General features: G+C 32.5%; 1 protein-coding gene across 2 annotated transcripts in view; it reads right to left on the bottom strand.

Moving 5' to 3' along the window:
- Positions 1-17,518, bottom strand: part of LEPR (leptin receptor) — a 159,187-nt gene that overhangs the window by 25,293 nt on the left and 116,376 nt on the right. For both annotated transcript variants that reach the window (XM_025051972.1, XM_025051971.1), the window contains 3 exons: positions 11,059-11,267; positions 7,068-7,213; positions 4,811-4,955 (listed from right to left, as the gene is read on the bottom strand). In XM_025051972.1, coding sequence (XP_024907740.1) covers positions 4,811-4,955; positions 7,068-7,213; positions 11,059-11,267 — 500 coding nt within the window. The remainder of the gene's footprint in view (positions 1-4,810; positions 4,956-7,067; positions 7,214-11,058; positions 11,268-17,518) is intronic.

The following is a 17,518-nucleotide window of genomic DNA, read 5'->3' as shown; positions in this document are numbered from 1 at the left end:
GAAACATAGTTTACCTATATTTCAATTAGAAACAATAAAAGTAAATGCCTGTTAATATAGGAAGAAATTATTTCTGCCAGAGTACATTATAAAATCAGTATATGTCAATTGTACAATTTAAAGTAACCTATTTTCTACTGATAAAATATGAACATTTGTTCTCATATATAACATCTGGATCACCCCCAAAAACAAAATCAAAAAAACTTTATGGCCTTTTCTTGTTTTCTTAACAGCATGTTGAATTTCAGCGTCTTCATATTTACAATCTATATAAGACACTGGTGTTTTGTATGTCTATGGTTAAACGTAAACAAGAAAAAACTTAATAGCATGAAATTATTGGACAGAAGCCAGTCCATTAGCTTTATAAGCTAGCCTAGGATGGCACTGAAGCCTCATGGGTACATTACATACTGCACCCAAGTACTTAGCACTGACCTGAGAGATCATTAACCTACCTTGAATATGCTCCATCCACATCTCATTACTGAAGTGCTTCGAAAGTCACAGAATAATCCATTTTTTTAAGAGTACAAATGAGCTTTTAAAAATTAAGTTGAAGCTCTTAGTTTTAAAGATAATAAAAACTCAAAGCATTTCACTTCAAAATCTAATGCATATAGTTAAGGCTTAATTGAAAAATAAGATTAAAGTGAAAATATTTTGGCATTATTAGATGCTAAAATATTAGCTCGAAAATAAAAAACAGTAAAAAGCTGACAATTTATAAAAATATATTAAAATTGATGAGGTAAATGTTGAATATTTAATGTTTTAAATAATATAATTTTATTTTCGCATGAGCTACTTAATACAATATTAAATTTTTAAAATAAGAAAACAATAATGATTTTCCTCTCATGGTCAAGTTAGCAATACCTTGCGAGATCTGCATTAATGAACTTTATTAAAAGAGAACACTCTATTGATAAATATTAATGAATTTCTCAAAAGAACATAAATGAAAACATTTTAGATAAAGTTGTTTTAAAACGTGTTTCTTTATTATAACTCCAGAATACAAAGTTTTTAATTCTTTGAGCAGATTACCAATTTTTTTTTCAGGGGAAAATATTTTCTCTAATCTGTTATAAGAGCTGCCAAGTATGAAATGTAGAATTGTCTCATATCTATTTATCCTCTTTGGCAGCAACAAACATGCAGTTAATAAAGGTATTACAAGAATTCAGCACTCCTAAAATTGTCTTCAGTATGTAGCATAACGTCAATGAAATATTCTTGGACTTCCTAAGTTCTGGTAAGATCCTGAGTTTTCTTTCAAAAGTCCAAGACCTCCCAATAGCTGTAGAGAAAGAACTTAGCCAATTCATTTTACAAGGATCCATAAAAATTTCTTGATTAGGAATAGTCAGGGCTTCATTAACTGTGCACTTGGTAGGTACAGCTTTAATATCAATAACATCAATGAATAAAAAGTGGTAACTATAAAGGTACTGATAATTAGCATTCTGTTTGCTATGGCAGCAATACAGTAGGTAATCGCTATTAAATAAATAAATAAATAAATGGATGAATAAATGAATAAATAAATAAATAAATAAAATCCAAAGTATTTGAAAATGATAAAGCAGGTGTGCAAATTCATTCTAAATAAATTAACGCCTCAGTCTTACAGAATGTTTCCATTTGGTGGATGCCATTCTAGCACCTATCAGTGAACAATTAAGAAGCTAATAATATTGAATACCTAAAATTAAGGAAAAAATTATTTAAATCCCTTTGCATAAAAAATAGGAAGTACCAAAGTTTAGAAAAAACCTTTTTGCTGTTCCACACCATTCAGGCAACAAGCCTTAAGTGTGGAAATTGTCGCAAAGGTAATTCAGTAAAATGAAACCTTAAAAACCTAAGCAACAGTGAAACCTCGTTTAGCAGGAATCATGAAGGAAATAAGGTGTTCCACTAAAATGCTCTATGTATCTAAGCTTACTGCTTATTAGCTTTGAGTATCGATTTTCAGTGCCACGGGGAATCTTGCATAATTACACATTACGAACTTAATCGCCGTACTAGTGGTTATAAACATGAACTTTGGAATTAGATTGCCAGCTCTACTACTTTCTAATTCTGTCAACTTTTACAAATTACTTAACCACTCTAACTCTCAATTTCTTTGTCTGTAAAAGAGGAATAACAGTACCAATCTCACAGGATTGTTGAAAGGATAGATGATAACGTATGTAAAGTACTTAGAATAGTACCTGAGACACAAGAAGTACCCTGTAACTGTCATCATTATCATCATCATTATTATTATTCAATAGGGAATTATGACCCTAACTATACATTTTATTTGTGATCCAGCATACATCATTGCATCATTACAGTAGATGACATTTTAATGGACAAATGTGATTGCAACTACTAAAGCGTGTAAGCTTTTCTCCCCACTCTTGGTGTCCCTAATATGCTTTCTTTTGGCAAGTTTCTGTCTTTCTCTTAATCATCAACTGTTACCAGTGAATGGTATCTAAGTTATCCAAGTTTGTTAAATTAATCAGCTTAACTTTAAAGTCATTGCTAAATCAACAAATTCCACCCTCTGGGACAGTTATTTACTCACTGTCCAGATTTTCTTTTACTTATTTTCATACTTCTTTGTTTGGGATGTCTAAAGCCAGGAGAGAAAGCCACTGTGGCGAATGAATAAGCGAAAGGCCAGCTGTTAATGATAATATCATTGGGTATTGTATAAACAAATAAATTAGCAAAGTTTGCTTTTGATGAAACATATCTTTATTAGCTTCATGGACACAAAACACTAAATATTTGCATATGGAAGGGCATATATGTGTGTATATGCCTTATAATACATATTAATAAATCTGATCACATTATGTACGAAAGCATAAAAATATGATCTAACACTTTAAGAAACCAAGCAAATTTAATCTTACAGATATTGACATAAACTAGGAAGGTAATAGAAGTATAAAAGGGTTTTATTTATGTAAAGTAGAACTAAAAGTATGTCTATCCTAAGGTCTAAAAATGGAAGTTGAATAATCCAAGATAAAATCTTATGTGAAACGTAACACAAACTATTATAGATACTGGATCAAAATTTTCATCTTAATCCAACTGAATATACAACATTGCTAAGAATCACCATTCTAGAAAAGTATAATTTGAATATTAAGATATAATTTGAATATTAGCAAATTTTAAAAACAACGATGAGTCTTTTGGAATTTCACTCTTCAGGGAGGGTAGGTTTTCAGATCTAATTAAGAAGTAAAACGGTAGAGAATAAAGTCAGTGTCTTGTGAAAGAGAAACATTTCAGTAGATGGTTAAATAAAGGCTGCCAGCCATAGGCCACTCAGAGCGGGAGTTGGGGCTGCTGCCTTTGTCAAACTGTCAGACTTTCCCCTTCACCAATCACTTCACCCCATCCCACTATAAAGAAACCACCATGGGACATTCTTTGATATTTGATGTTAATTCATTCCTCTCTACATATTTCACAATTAGTCATTAAGACCCATTAATCAATGATACATAATTGAAGATGGAAGATTTAACCTTCCTTAGAAAAAGAAAATCTCCAAAAGCTGCATTTTCAGCATCATAGTATACACATTATGATACTCAATAATTATTTGGGAATAGATATGAAAAATTCCTATCTTCTAAATCTGTTCACACAAGGTCACCATACTTTCCCAGTGAGAATTAATTGTTTCCATTGCTTTGCAGTTGTTAAGCTCTTCTCACAATCTTACTTGTTCTAAACAATTAGTTATGGATTATGTCAATCTCTCACCTTCATTAGACTTTGAGATTTTGAATACTGAAATTGTGGATTTATAAACTCTCATTGTGTCTATTATTTCCTGAGTACTTACTAAGGTTAAGGAAGCCACTATAGTAACCATGTTATGTGCATTATTTCATTCTATCCATATAAAAACATCCCTATTTTACAGATGAGGAAACCAAGGCATAAAAAGGTAAGAAACATCCCAAATAAGTGATGGGGCCAGGACTTCATAAGCTTCTGTCAGACTCTGAAGTCAGTGCTCTTAAACTACTCATGCTACTTTCTTTTTGACTAATCACTGCTTTTTAAATAGTAAGTAATCAATAAACAACTTTATTTATTTAAATGTGTTCATGTTTGACAGGGTACTTTTTATCTCCTATATCCATAATCAACCTGAGTGAATTTGAGTAGGAATAATTTTGCCCGTTTGACAGATCACACAACTAGTCAAAGGACCAGGAAGTGTATTCCTGTGGTAACAGCCTAGCATGTGACAGGGCTAGGACGATTCTAAGGCTCCAGGGCCTCCATGCAAAACACTGCAGCTCAACTTCATGAGGAAGCTGTGAATAAGTTGCAGCTTTTCTGATGTTAAAGGTAAATGTAAAAATATTAAAACTTTTAAAAACAAGTATCTGAAGTTAAATAATTATTTTATTATATAATATGTAATATTCGAATAAAATATTAATATTTGAAATTTACATTAAATAAATATATCTGATCTTTAAAATGTAAGTTAAGGAAACATCAATACAAGCAGTGCTCTAAATCTGTGAATTTGGAACTTTTATATTAACTCTATCTTTTAAATAAGAAAGTAATGAGACTGCAATGGAGGCACATAAACCTGGGAGCTCTTATACAAGTTTTTATTAACAAAGTTGCTCAAAATTGAAAAAAATTAATATCGTGTTCCTCCTTTCAGTTTAGTGCCACAATATTTAAGATCCTTGCAATATGCCAAAGGCAACTTCAGAAATGTTTCCCTCTTAATAGAAGGTATTATTACAAAACCTACCTTGTGTGGTAAAAATAAGAGGGGTGCTCCAGTCACTCCAGATTCCTGGGCCATCCAGTCTCTTGCCCCTCACCTGAACCTCATATGAAGACCCAGGAAGCACACTGTCTAGTAGCAGAGATGTAGCTGAGACAATTTCATCGGTCTGTTAAATAAATATTCCAAGTCAACATGGAAGCTTTACCAAAACTGATCACAAGTAGGTCTCAATAAATTTTAAAGAATTAAAATGTTACAGAGTAGTTAGCTAGCCACATTGGAATGTTAGCACATTAGTCAAAAACTTTTGTTAAATAGCCCATATAAGTCCAAAAAAATATCACAATGACAATCAGCAAATATTTTTAATGGGATGCTAATGGATATTGACCTTTCAAAATGTGGGATGTATAACTATGTTGGTGAGAAGCTTCAAGCCACTGCTGACAACTGTAACACACAGTGTAGAAAGTGATGTGTTGGGTAACTATTAATGTTCAGGAAACTATTAATGTTCCCAGAGGAAAATGTCATGAATAATATTAAAAACCTGAGCCTGATGATAAGCTACAGTGAATCAAAATACCATTTTACAAGCTAGAGGGAAAATATCTAAGAGACCTAACTGCATAAAACAACCACTAGCTAAGAACTGCTTAGCAAATAAATGAAGTTTTCTAAAGATGTATTCCAAAACTACCGAACTCTCCAGGCGCTTAGACTGTAGGGCGTCACATACTGAAAATGGTGAAAAACATTAGAAATGCATTAAACATTATTGGATCATCTATAGTATTAAAAATCCTATTTTCTCCATTTCACAGATGAGAAAACTGAAGCCCAGAAAAGCCTTGACGCTACTTTTCTCATACACAGTATTAAGGATGCCCATTCCACTCTTAATGAAAATAAACTCTTAAAAAGTTAGGCCACATGCCAGATCCCATCTGATCTCAGAAGCTAAGCAGGATCGGGCCTGGTTAGTACTTGGCTGGGAGACTACCTAGGAATACCAAATGCTGTAGGTGTAAAAAAAAAAAAAAAAAAAAGTTAGGCCAGATCTAAAAACACAGATGTTTGTCTCTAAATTACATAACAATTATTTTTATAAAGTGTCAAACTCCTCATATGGCTCAGGAGGCTCTTTACAATCTCCTCCTTCTCCTCTCCTACTCCTCTTTGTTTTTTCTTTTTTTAATTGAAGATTTGTTTGTTTGTTGTATAACATTGGTTAATAACATTATTTGGTGTTAAGAAAACTCTACAGCCGCATGCAACAGAATGAAACTAGACCACTATCCCCTACCTCTCTTTGATTCATCCACCTCTACTCTTACCCTCCTCCAACTTCCTCCTCAACTCACTCTCCCTGGCCTCCAACTTCTCATTCAGCTTAGGACATCTGAATTATTGTTTTATCTATTTGGAGCTCAATTCTCTCAGATATCTATATAACCATCTCCTTCAAATCCTTGCTCAAATGTCACCTTCTCATGAGATCTTCCCCCACTTCCGTATAATATGACAACCCACTATCTTCCACCAGCATGGCCAAACTCTTCTTATCCTGTTCTACTATCCCAATATATCCTGGTGAGAACAGAACAGTACTTCACATTTAGTAGGTGCTTAATAAATACTTACAGAAGAATAGAAAAGATTTGATGCGCTTTATAGTATAAAGGCATGCTCTGCATATAAACAAATATATTGAGCAATAAAAAAAGATTAAATGTAAAACCAGAAACCAGAGTAGATCTTTAGGTGAAAAAAAAATTATAATTGTGAATTCAAGTTTCCTGTAGCCATTTAAGTGTGTGTGTGTGTGTGTGTGTGTGTGTGTGTGTGTGTGTGTAAGTGAAGGGGGGGGGGGGAGAGAGAGAGAGAGAGAGAGAGAGAGGAAAGGGAAGCAGAGAGAGAGAGATCAATCTAATATACATAAACTATTTGGAAGAAGAAATTTCCCTGGCACTAAATTCTGGGAGGAATGTATCATGCTCCTCAATACACAAGATGGATCCATATATAAGAGATATTGAGTAATATCAAACAATTTTTTCTAAAACTTTACAGAAGATACAGAAATGCTGTTCATATGGTTGCTTCCTATGCTGATCTTAAATGAAAACCAGCAGTATGATATTAAATGATAACTGATTCTGCTCTACAAGAAACATGCACATTTAGTATGAGGGCACTTTCTATGGGACTTAGATGGGCCTCACATTTACTTTAGTTGCTTCTCAACTTTTCATTTTATTTACTAAAATATACTTACTTTTCTCATACTTGTTGTAGAATTCTCTGAATATTTCACTTGATATTGAAGTTGAAATGGTACCAAAGTTGGGCTGGACCATGAAACCTTCAAATTACCACTGTCTGTGATTTCCATATGCAAACCTAACGGTGGATCAGGCTTCACTTAAGAAAAAAAGAGAACACTTTTAAGTCAAGCAATTTTTATGATAATCACAAAATGAAATCATTAATTGAATTTTCAGCATACCCTGTTCTTTCAACGATTTAAAAGGTGACCCTATTCAAGAGCTAATTACATGACCAAAATATTAGGGCTACTCTTTGTACCTTATCATAGCAAGTTCATTTCCATCTCCTTAAGTGACAAAAACTATAAATCAGTAAATGATATTTTGATAAACATGAATTCCTGTTATTGAAAAAGTCTGTTTAACTTTATTTAACCTAGCATTTACCAAACTTATTTGAAGTCTTCCCCTACTACACCCACCCACTTGTTATTAGTGGATAAAAAGAAAGTATTTTGCAGAGCACTATTTGAAAAATGCATACAGATTTTATATGCAAATATGCATGTGAATTAATGCAAATTTGCACACAAAATTCAGAAAATCACTTAATTTTGAAATACAATAATCCAGGTATACCTACCCAAATAACCCACAGCATAAATATTTACATATAATAAATACAGGATTAGCAGGTCCTGGCTTGTCATCAAAAATGGGCATGGAGTTTCTCAGCCTGATGGGGTGTTTCTCCTGGCAAAAGATTTCTGAGTTCACATGTATATGCATGTGTTTATGCATGTATATACATTTGTGTATATAAATATGTGTCTATGTGTATAGATTTAAACATATAACAAAACTTTTAAACTATTTGTAGAAGCAATGTAATCATCTTATAATAAAGAATTGATTGGATAAATTTATGGTCCATCCCTATAAGGGAAATCTATGCAGCCATTAAAAATCATATTTGAGAAGAATATTGAAAACGTTTAATATTGTTAGTTTTAAAAGTACGTTAAACAACATCTATACTTGGATTCTTGATTTTTGTTGAAATTAACAAATAAAAAACATGTATAAATATGTGTTAAAAATAGGAAAAATGCAAAAACGATAGAAAACAGATTATGCATTTTTCTTCATGCATCTGTATCAAGAAATTTAAGAGTTAATAGCAATTTCTGATGCACATAGTAATAATCATTACATTGAAATATTTACCGATTTGAATTTTATTTTCAAAAAATAAAATGGCACATAAATATTTTTCACATTCTATATTTTCAGAAATTTAGATATAGCTTTTCTCTTCTCCTTCAGTCAAAATTAATAAAGTTTTTGCTTTATGTGACATATTACAAATTTTAGTTACTTTAAAGAAGGGATAGCTAAACACTAAAGTCAATAAACAACAGATAAAATTCACTGAGTTCCAATGACCAAAAACAATACAAAAACAAAACAAAATCATAAAATGCAAACTACTGTACATTTCCTATCTATATACAAATATGCCTAATATTAGAAATCTAATACTAATTTTTCCCTGGACATCCTACATACACAGTCCCAGGTAGACTCCCATTTACCAACTAGCTTCTTTCAGAGCAATAATCCTCAAAAGAGTTACTCACTCACTCTGCTTTGCATCCCATTCCCTAATCAACCTACTCTGATCATGTCTTCCTCCTCATTGGTCCACAGAAACTGTTCTTATCAAGGTCACTACCCTTTGCCAAATCCAATGTCAATTGTCTGATTTATTTTACCTCACCTCTCAGCAGCATCCCACATAGCTGCTCATTGTGAGAAGAAAAAAAAAGCTTTAATACTTTTTCCACTTGGCTTCCAGACCACCACACTCTTTTATTTCTTATGTCTCTCTGATCATCACCTCAGTCTTTCTCTCACTGAACTCTACATGGGTGATCTATGCAATTACGTAAACGTATATATGCTAGGGACACCTAAATATTCGTCTCCTGTGAACTCTAGGCTCATGCATTCAACTGTCTACTCAGGTTTACTCGGGTTTCTAATAAGCATGTCAGAGATAATGTGTCACACACCTAATCCTCCCCAAAATTTCCCATCTCAGTATCTGGTACCACCATTCACTGGCATGTTGAGGTCCAAGCCTAAGTATTATCCTTGATTTCTCTCTGTCCATCATATTCCACACCCAATCAACTAGAAAGCGCCATCTTCCAAGTAGAGCCTATGTCTGATCATAATTTCACTTCTCCCCTGGTTAAGCCCTAAGCCAGCCGGACAATTCCAACAGCCTCCATTCTGGGCCCTCTACTTCCACTCTTCCAACTATCTTTCCCCCTTCTCCATCAATTTTTTCTTCACTTGCAGAATAAATATTAAATGTGTACAAATACACACACACACACACACGTGCACACATACACGTGATCATATAACTCTCCTGGTTCAAAAACTTCCATTATATCTAGAATAAAAGCTAAACTCTGTAACTATGGCCTGTGATATGATCTGGACACAGATAACTCTGACCACATCTCCAAATACTCTCTTACTTCATTCACTGTAAACACAAGGGCCTTCTCTTGGTTCCTCCAACAACCAAGCTCAAGGGCATGGTGAGTGCTATTCTTCCTGCTTGCAGCACCTTTTACTCTGAATTTTTGCATGATTATCTCTTCTTCATTCAGCTCAAATGCTATATCTACTAAAAGAGGTTTTCTGTGACTTCCATAGTTGAAATAATAACCCCCACCCTTAACACTCTCCATCACACCACTTGTCTTATTTCCTTTATGGCACTTAGAATTTTTGGACTTTAGCATATATACCCAAATATAAGGAAAAAAATTTCCCCAAAATTGTCCCTGAAGAAAGACAGAATTCTTTTAAAGATTTTATAAAGCCTATCATAGTACTTTCTCTTTATTTTTTTTTTAAAAAAACCCAATTCAATATTGGTTCCAAATGCTTCTGAAAATCACCTGATAAGATTTTAAAGAGACGATAATGATCTTTTTGTATCCTTTTCTTCCTAAGGTTTAACTTCATGACTGAATTGCCTGGATGTCATTGTAATTATGTTGTGAAGATTATAAATTTACCCCAAGAGGACAAATTATTTCAAAGTCCTAATGTTAAAATATGATGTCATGTGCAAATTCAAAAAGTGCTATACCCCCAGTAACTTAGAAAGACATAAAGGAGAAATTGTGTGGAAAATTGTGTCAGATACCTGAAAACATGGCTCTAGCAATGTCAAAAGCAATGATGCAAAGATGCATATAATGAGTTTATATATAATTACTTCAGGAAATACAAGTGGAAAATAGTAAAAAAAAAAAACCTGTTAAATTATATACCATATGTAATATATAATTTAACATACGTACACAAAACTGAGTAAGTTAAATACTTTAAGTTAACATTTACCCATAGTAGTCACATTTGTAGTTATATATTCAAGTTGATCAAAAAACTTGGATGAGTTTTGCACTAAAAATATGGATGTTACCTACTATTTGAGTTTTTCTTGTGATCAGATTTGTATAGCATATTGCCCCTTGTTTACTTTTTTATCTCTGCCCACTATTATTTGTCCCTGCTCATTCGCCACTGTTTCCCCAGCAACTAAATCATGAGCCTCCAAGAAACATTTATTGAAGGAATAAATTCAGGCAAAAAAAAAAAAGCTTCTAATTTTTTCATAAATAGTTATCCGAAATGTGAAAAAGTGATAACCCAAAAATACATATCCATTAGACAGACCCAGGATTTAAATAAACCAAACCGTTTATAAGACAGAATTTAAGTTGTAATTGCAGAGATAACGATTCCATTGTTAAATCATTCCAGAAGCTGCTCATAACATACCCCATTTACCATCAGTACAGCATTGGACAAAGTGAGGTAAGGTAAGCTAGTGACAAATTTTGTAAGTAATCTTTAACCTGTTTGTATAACTGATGTTTAGATCTATGATCTTTCTCATGCACAACTTACCAATATTTATGGGCTGAACGGACATTAGAGGTGACTGAAAAACTACTCCACCATATGTGATTTTCAAATATATAAAAAGAGTATAGTTGAGTTTGGCTTTTGGCACAGGCACATGACATTCACAACATTCACGAACACTGCAGTTGCACTGAACAAGCTGAAAACTGCCTTTCTGGGGGACCAGAGGTGACTCTTCTAACACTTCAGGCCTATATGAAAAAAGAAGAGCTAAATATTAACATAGAAATAAAGGTACTAGATATATTTAAAATGTAGGAGACAAAATTCAAATTGACATAAGCTATTCTGGACACCCAGCTTAAAAGGCATCTGGCAAAAAAGATACATTATATCAGGGAAACAAAGATAGGAGTTAAAGCAGGTTAGCCATCAGAAATAATATAAGCAAGAAGATAGTGAAGCAACAGGAAAGTACTAAAAAGAAATAAAAATTGCTGTCCTAAAACCCTATATCCAGAGAAAATATCTTTTAAAATAAACATGAAATGAAGGCTTTTTTCAGAGATACTAAAACTAAAAGAACTCATCACTATGAGACATGCATTATACAAAATGCTAGAGGAAGCCCTTCGGACAAAAAGAAAATGATAGCAGATGGAAGTCTATTTCCACATAAAGAAACGAAATTTATCTAAAAGTAAATATTTATTTACTGTTTAAGGAAAAAATAATAAGCATGTAGCGTAGGATTCATAGCACAGGCAGAAGTAAAATGTATGACATTAGCACCGAGCTTGGGAAGGGGAGAGATATGTAAGTGTGCAGTGAAGTGGTGTAATATCACTTAGAGGTATAATATCAGGCTATAAGCAGTTAAAGACCTACATCATAAATTCTAGAACAACCACTAAAATAAAACAAAAAGTTTTAGCTAATAAACTGCAATAATCAAGTCAATGGACTATTAATGTAAAGATAGAAAAATAGATTACTGGAACAGAATACAGACTGACACCTATATGGACAACCAATTTTCTACAAAGGTTCAAAAGCAATTTTGTGGGAAAAGGGTAGATTCTTTAATAAATTGTGCTTGAACAATAGGATAGCTATATGCCAGGAAAAAAATACAACTGCCAATCTTTACCTCACACCAGATTCAAAAATTAATTCAGAATGGATCATCAATTTGAATTTAAAACTTAAAGCTATAAGATTTTAAGAAGAGAAATGGGAAAAAATTTTGTGACCTTGGGTTAGGTGCAACACCAAAAGCATGATCTATAAAAGATAAAAGAACGAATTGATAAATTAGACTTTTATCATGATTAAAAACTTTTTCAAATGATACCATGACATATAACAAAAAGATAAGCCATAGATTGATAGAATGTTTGCCAATAATCTATCTGATAAAGCACTTGTATCCAGAAAATATAAAGAATTCTCAAAACTCAATAACACTAAAATAAACAATCCAATTTAAAAAAATAGCCAAAGATTTCAAAAGTCACTTTGCCATAGAAGATATAAGAATGAAAATAAGCATGTGTGTGGCCAAGAAATGGAAACAACCTAAGTGCCCTTCTATAGATGATTGGATAAAGAAGATGTGGTACATGTGTACAATGGAATATTACTCAGCCAAAAAAAAAGATGAAATTTGCAACAATATGGATGGATCTTCTTGAGAATATCATGCTAAGCAAAATAAGTCAGGCAGAAAAGTTGAGAACCATATGATTTCATTCGTATGTGGGATATAAAACTGAAAGCAGCAAACAAATGAGACAAATGAACAAAGCTCATACAATAGTTTAATGGTTGCCAGAGGGAAAGGGGGGATGTGGGAGTTAGAAAAGGGTAAAGGGGATCAAATATATGGTGGTGGAAGGAAATTTAACTTTTGGTAGTGAACACACAATGCAATGATGTATTATAAAATTTTACACTTGAAACCTATGTAATTTTATTAACCAATGTCATTTCCATAAATTTAATTTTTTAAAAAAGAAGCCCAACATCATTAGTCATTCATGAAATGCAAATTAAAACCACAATAAGATACCCTATCTACATATTAAATGGCTAAAATTAAAAAGATTAATCATACCAAGTATTGAAAAAGGATGTGGAAGAATTGGAATTCTAATACAATGCTGATGGGAAAGTAAAATGATAGAGCCTGGGATAACAGTTTCTTAAGTTGTTAAACACATACCTACCACCTTCTACACCCAAGTTTTCATCCAAAAAATAAAAGCATATGTCCTTACAGAGATTCATATACAAACCAGTACAGAGAGTTATAGCACCTTTATTCGTAATATCCAAACACTGTAAACAATTCAAATGTCTATCAATAGGTGAATGAGTGAACAAATTGAGGTATATCCATATAGTGGAATGCTACTCAGCAAGTAAAAGGAATGAACTACCAGGAGATACACACAACATGAATGAATCTCAAAATAATCATGCCATGTGAAAGCATTTATGTAAAATTCTAGAAAATACAAAGTAACCTGTGGTGACAGAAAGCAGGTCAGACCTTTCCCGAGGACAGTGGGGCGGGGGGCTGGGGTGGTAGCGGCAGGATACAAGTAGAGGCAGAGGGTGAGACTATAAAGGGACAGGAGGAAATTTTGTGATTGATGATATACTCATTTTCTTGATTATGGTGGTAATTTTATGAATGATTTCATATATCGAAACCTATCAAATTTATACCTTAAATATGTACGGTCTGTTGTGTATTAATTATTTCTCAATAAAGTTATTTACAAAAGAAAAAAGAAAATCCAGGAAAAGAAAATTAAGCTATATTTTGTCAATCACTGTACCTACAACTGAATGAGTTAATCTTAAAAAATAATGGAAATTAGCTGGGTAAAGTTACCTAACTCGAGGCATGAAGAAAAATAGCATGCAACCAAGACACAGAGAGTTGTTATTCCTGCTTTATTAGTTTTGTTTTATTTTAACCTGCTCAGTCCCCTAAGTCTAAGCTGTACTATAAATGAGAAGACTTTGGGGTGGGAGTTGAGGTTGGGGAAGGAGTATCAATGCCTCAACTTCCTGTCTTGTTTGAGCTACCCCACTTCTGTCCATAAACTGCTACTGCCTTCTATCCAAACCACTCCATGCTTTTAAAAGAACTTAGGAATAGGGAGAGAGTATTAATATTTAGGCGTGATCACTGCCTTTAGAAATCTTGTAGTCCTTTGGGGAGAAAAAACTGTAAGTGATAAACATACTAATTAAAAATTCATTGTGTAGGAAGTGTTGTTTTAGAAATTGTGCTAACTAGCCTATATGTGAACATTCAGATATAAACACAACGTGAAATAAATGAACCCTAATCTTTCCACACACATCCCCTAGTACTAAATGTTTTGAATTACAATACATTTTTATAACTTCTCATAGGCTTTAGTGTTAATTTAGTCCTCAAAAATCCATCAGGAAATGACATTTACAGACCTTTTTTTTTTTCCAAACGCCTACAGCCCTGCTTAGCTTCTGAGATCAAACAAGATCGAGCACATTCAGGGTGGCATGGCTGTAGACTACAGACCTTTTAATGTGCAAAGCAGTCTGCTAAGCTCTGTGTAAGGGATAATATTGTTGTAAAAAGCATACTAGATGAATGCTGAGACTTAAAGTTAAGTTTTTCTCTTTGCTTATGAGCTATAAGACCATAGACATATTAGGGCATTTTGTGAGCGTTGGTTTCCTTAATCAGGAAATCAGAGAAAATGCCTGCACCATCTTTCTCCACAAGGCTGTTGTGAATATAAAAGACAATTACATAAAAGTATTTTTCCCATCACATATTTTTTTAATCAGAGGTAGAATAACTTAGCACTTTCCATTTTATCTAGATCTTTAAACAAAGCCAATAAAATGCAATTTTAAACAATATCATGCCTTGCCTCTTATGTGTTTTTCAAATATTAAAATAAAAGCTTTTATCAAAAGGATAGAAAAAATTGAATAAATTGTGGTATTTTTATGTCAGATCCTTTTACTGAAGAACTCCCAATTTTAAGGCAAAAATAGAACTGAACAGAAAAAAAGATATATTCTCCACAAATATTTTTTAAAGGACATGAAATTCTAGTGATATTATTTCTTTTTTAAACAAAAAAAAAATATTTGCAATTACACTGTTTCAATTTAGATAGTCTTACCAATACCATCCTTTCTAAATGCAGTGGATAATTATAGAATAGTTCTGATTACCAATTCGATTAACACTTCACTGTTGTGTATTCTATTTAACCCATCTTCATTTTTTTATTTCAATATACACCAAGAAAATAAAATATATAGTATATATTCATAATAACTATATATAATGACTACATATAATATATATTACATAATTCACAATTTGTTTTTTTAATGCATTTCCATTCAGAAATTTCCCAAACCACCACAACAGATAACCCCATGAAACTCTTAGAATCGATCTAAAACTTATTTTCAGATGTTCTAAGTAGGAGTCAGGAAACTATAGCCCACAAGCCATATATACCTGTTTTGGTACAGCCTGTGAGCTGAGAATAGTTTCTTATACTTTCAAATGGTTTTTGAAAAGAAAACAAAGGAAGAATGTTCTGTGATACATGGAAATTACATGAAATTCAAATTTTAGCATTCATAATTATACTCATGCTTATTCATTTACATATTAACTATGGCTACAAGGTTATGACAGAGAAAATATGGCCTGCAAAATCTAAAATATTTACTACCTGGCCCTATAAGAAAAAATGTTTCAGTCCCAGCTATAGGCAAAAATATTTTGTACTCCCTACTGGTGGGTACTTGATGCACAAAAGACACAAAAATATAGAAACCACATTAAACATATCATCAAATTTCATTATATAACATATTTACAATATATATGAAACACCTTGAGGAGCATTATTTAATAGAATTTTTCAAACCACCTTAAGAGGGAACTAATATCACCTACTTTATTGTTAAGAAATTGAGGTTCAGTGAGAAGGTAGACCCGAAACTCATCTAAAGTCTTGCGCTTTCATGTTCAGTGCTCATTTCATTACATCCAAAATGCCTTATTATCACAAGATAAATTTCACTGTCATCACTGTCATTTTATTTAGGGGATTAATGAAAACAGTAGTGGCCACAACTAAAGAATCCTTTATCTGAGTCTTGTTACTATATCTATAAATCGGAACATTAGAAAATTATAGAATTATTTCAAATAATTTTTTCCTTGAGGAAAACATTAGATATTTCATATTTATGAGAGCAGAAGTTTTTCCAAGTTTGTGTGAAACCTGGAATACACCAGTCTTGTTACTTGCCAAAGTCAATACGAGGACTTCTTTTACCTTCTAAAAGACTTTTAAAAGTTTTAAATATTTATGAACATCAAATAATACTCTAAAAAATTGATGATTTTAAATTATAAGGATTAAAATGATCAAAATTTTAAAATAAGAGATACATTGGCTTAAGATAACCAAAACTTAAAAATTTCTGAAATTCTTGAAAAATTTTTATGCAGTAAAATATAATATGGCTTGCCGACACACACACACACACACACACACACACACACACACACACACTCAGTGCTGCTATTTAATCTCTCTATATATGTGAGTAAACTTTACTTTAAAGTAAAAATAGTAAACAAAACATTTGTCAAATAAATTTTAAATTTGGCTTCTTTGCAAATTTCACTATTTGGTCAATTTTTATATTCAGAAGTTAGAACTATATGTAGTTAGTATTGAAATTTCATTTTTGATACACACAGTGGTTTATAAAAAGCACATTTATCTTCTGATATTTGGTCAAATTACTTGTTCTCAGAAAATTTTCCTATGAATGTATTTAAACTTCTCTAAGCAGAGATTTATACTAAATTATTATAGGAATAACAACAAATGGGTGCCCAAGTTTCTGATTGTGACATAAACCAAGAGCAAAACGTAGTGGACAAACCAATTAACGGCAATTAGAAAATTTAGTATAGCTTTGTATATTATTTAATCAAGTCACTTATTTTAAATCTCAGACCGGTAATCCATATGTTACCCAAAATATCTACTTTGCCAATCCCAAATAATTTCAAAGACCAGTGTTCCAGACTAGTTTTATCATGAGAATTACCTGAAGCCTTGTTTTAAAATAGATTCCTAGACCTTCCATGAAGAATTCAGTAGGTCTGGGAATCTGTTTTTAATAAGTGTCATCAATCAGTGGTTCTCAAAGTCTAGTCCCCAAACCAGTAACATCACCATCTCCTGGAACTTGACAGAAATGCAAATTACCAGCTCCACCCCAGATCTCGAGAATCAGATCCAGGTGAGAAGTACTGACCTAGGTAAATTTTATCAAGGAGACAAGTTTAAGAGGCATTTTATAAAATACAACGTATTCTCAGATGTAATATACTACCACACAAATAGAAAACCAACAGACATGAGGGAAAGAAGAAAAAATGGGGAAA

This window comes from Pteropus alecto, unplaced genomic scaffold (assembly GCF_000325575.1).
Source record: "Pteropus alecto unplaced genomic scaffold, ASM32557v1 scaffold25, whole genome shotgun sequence".
In the NCBI taxonomy this organism is placed as follows: Eukaryota; Metazoa; Chordata; class Mammalia; order Chiroptera; family Pteropodidae; genus Pteropus; species Pteropus alecto.
This window is presented reverse-complemented; position numbering and strand designations above follow the sequence as displayed.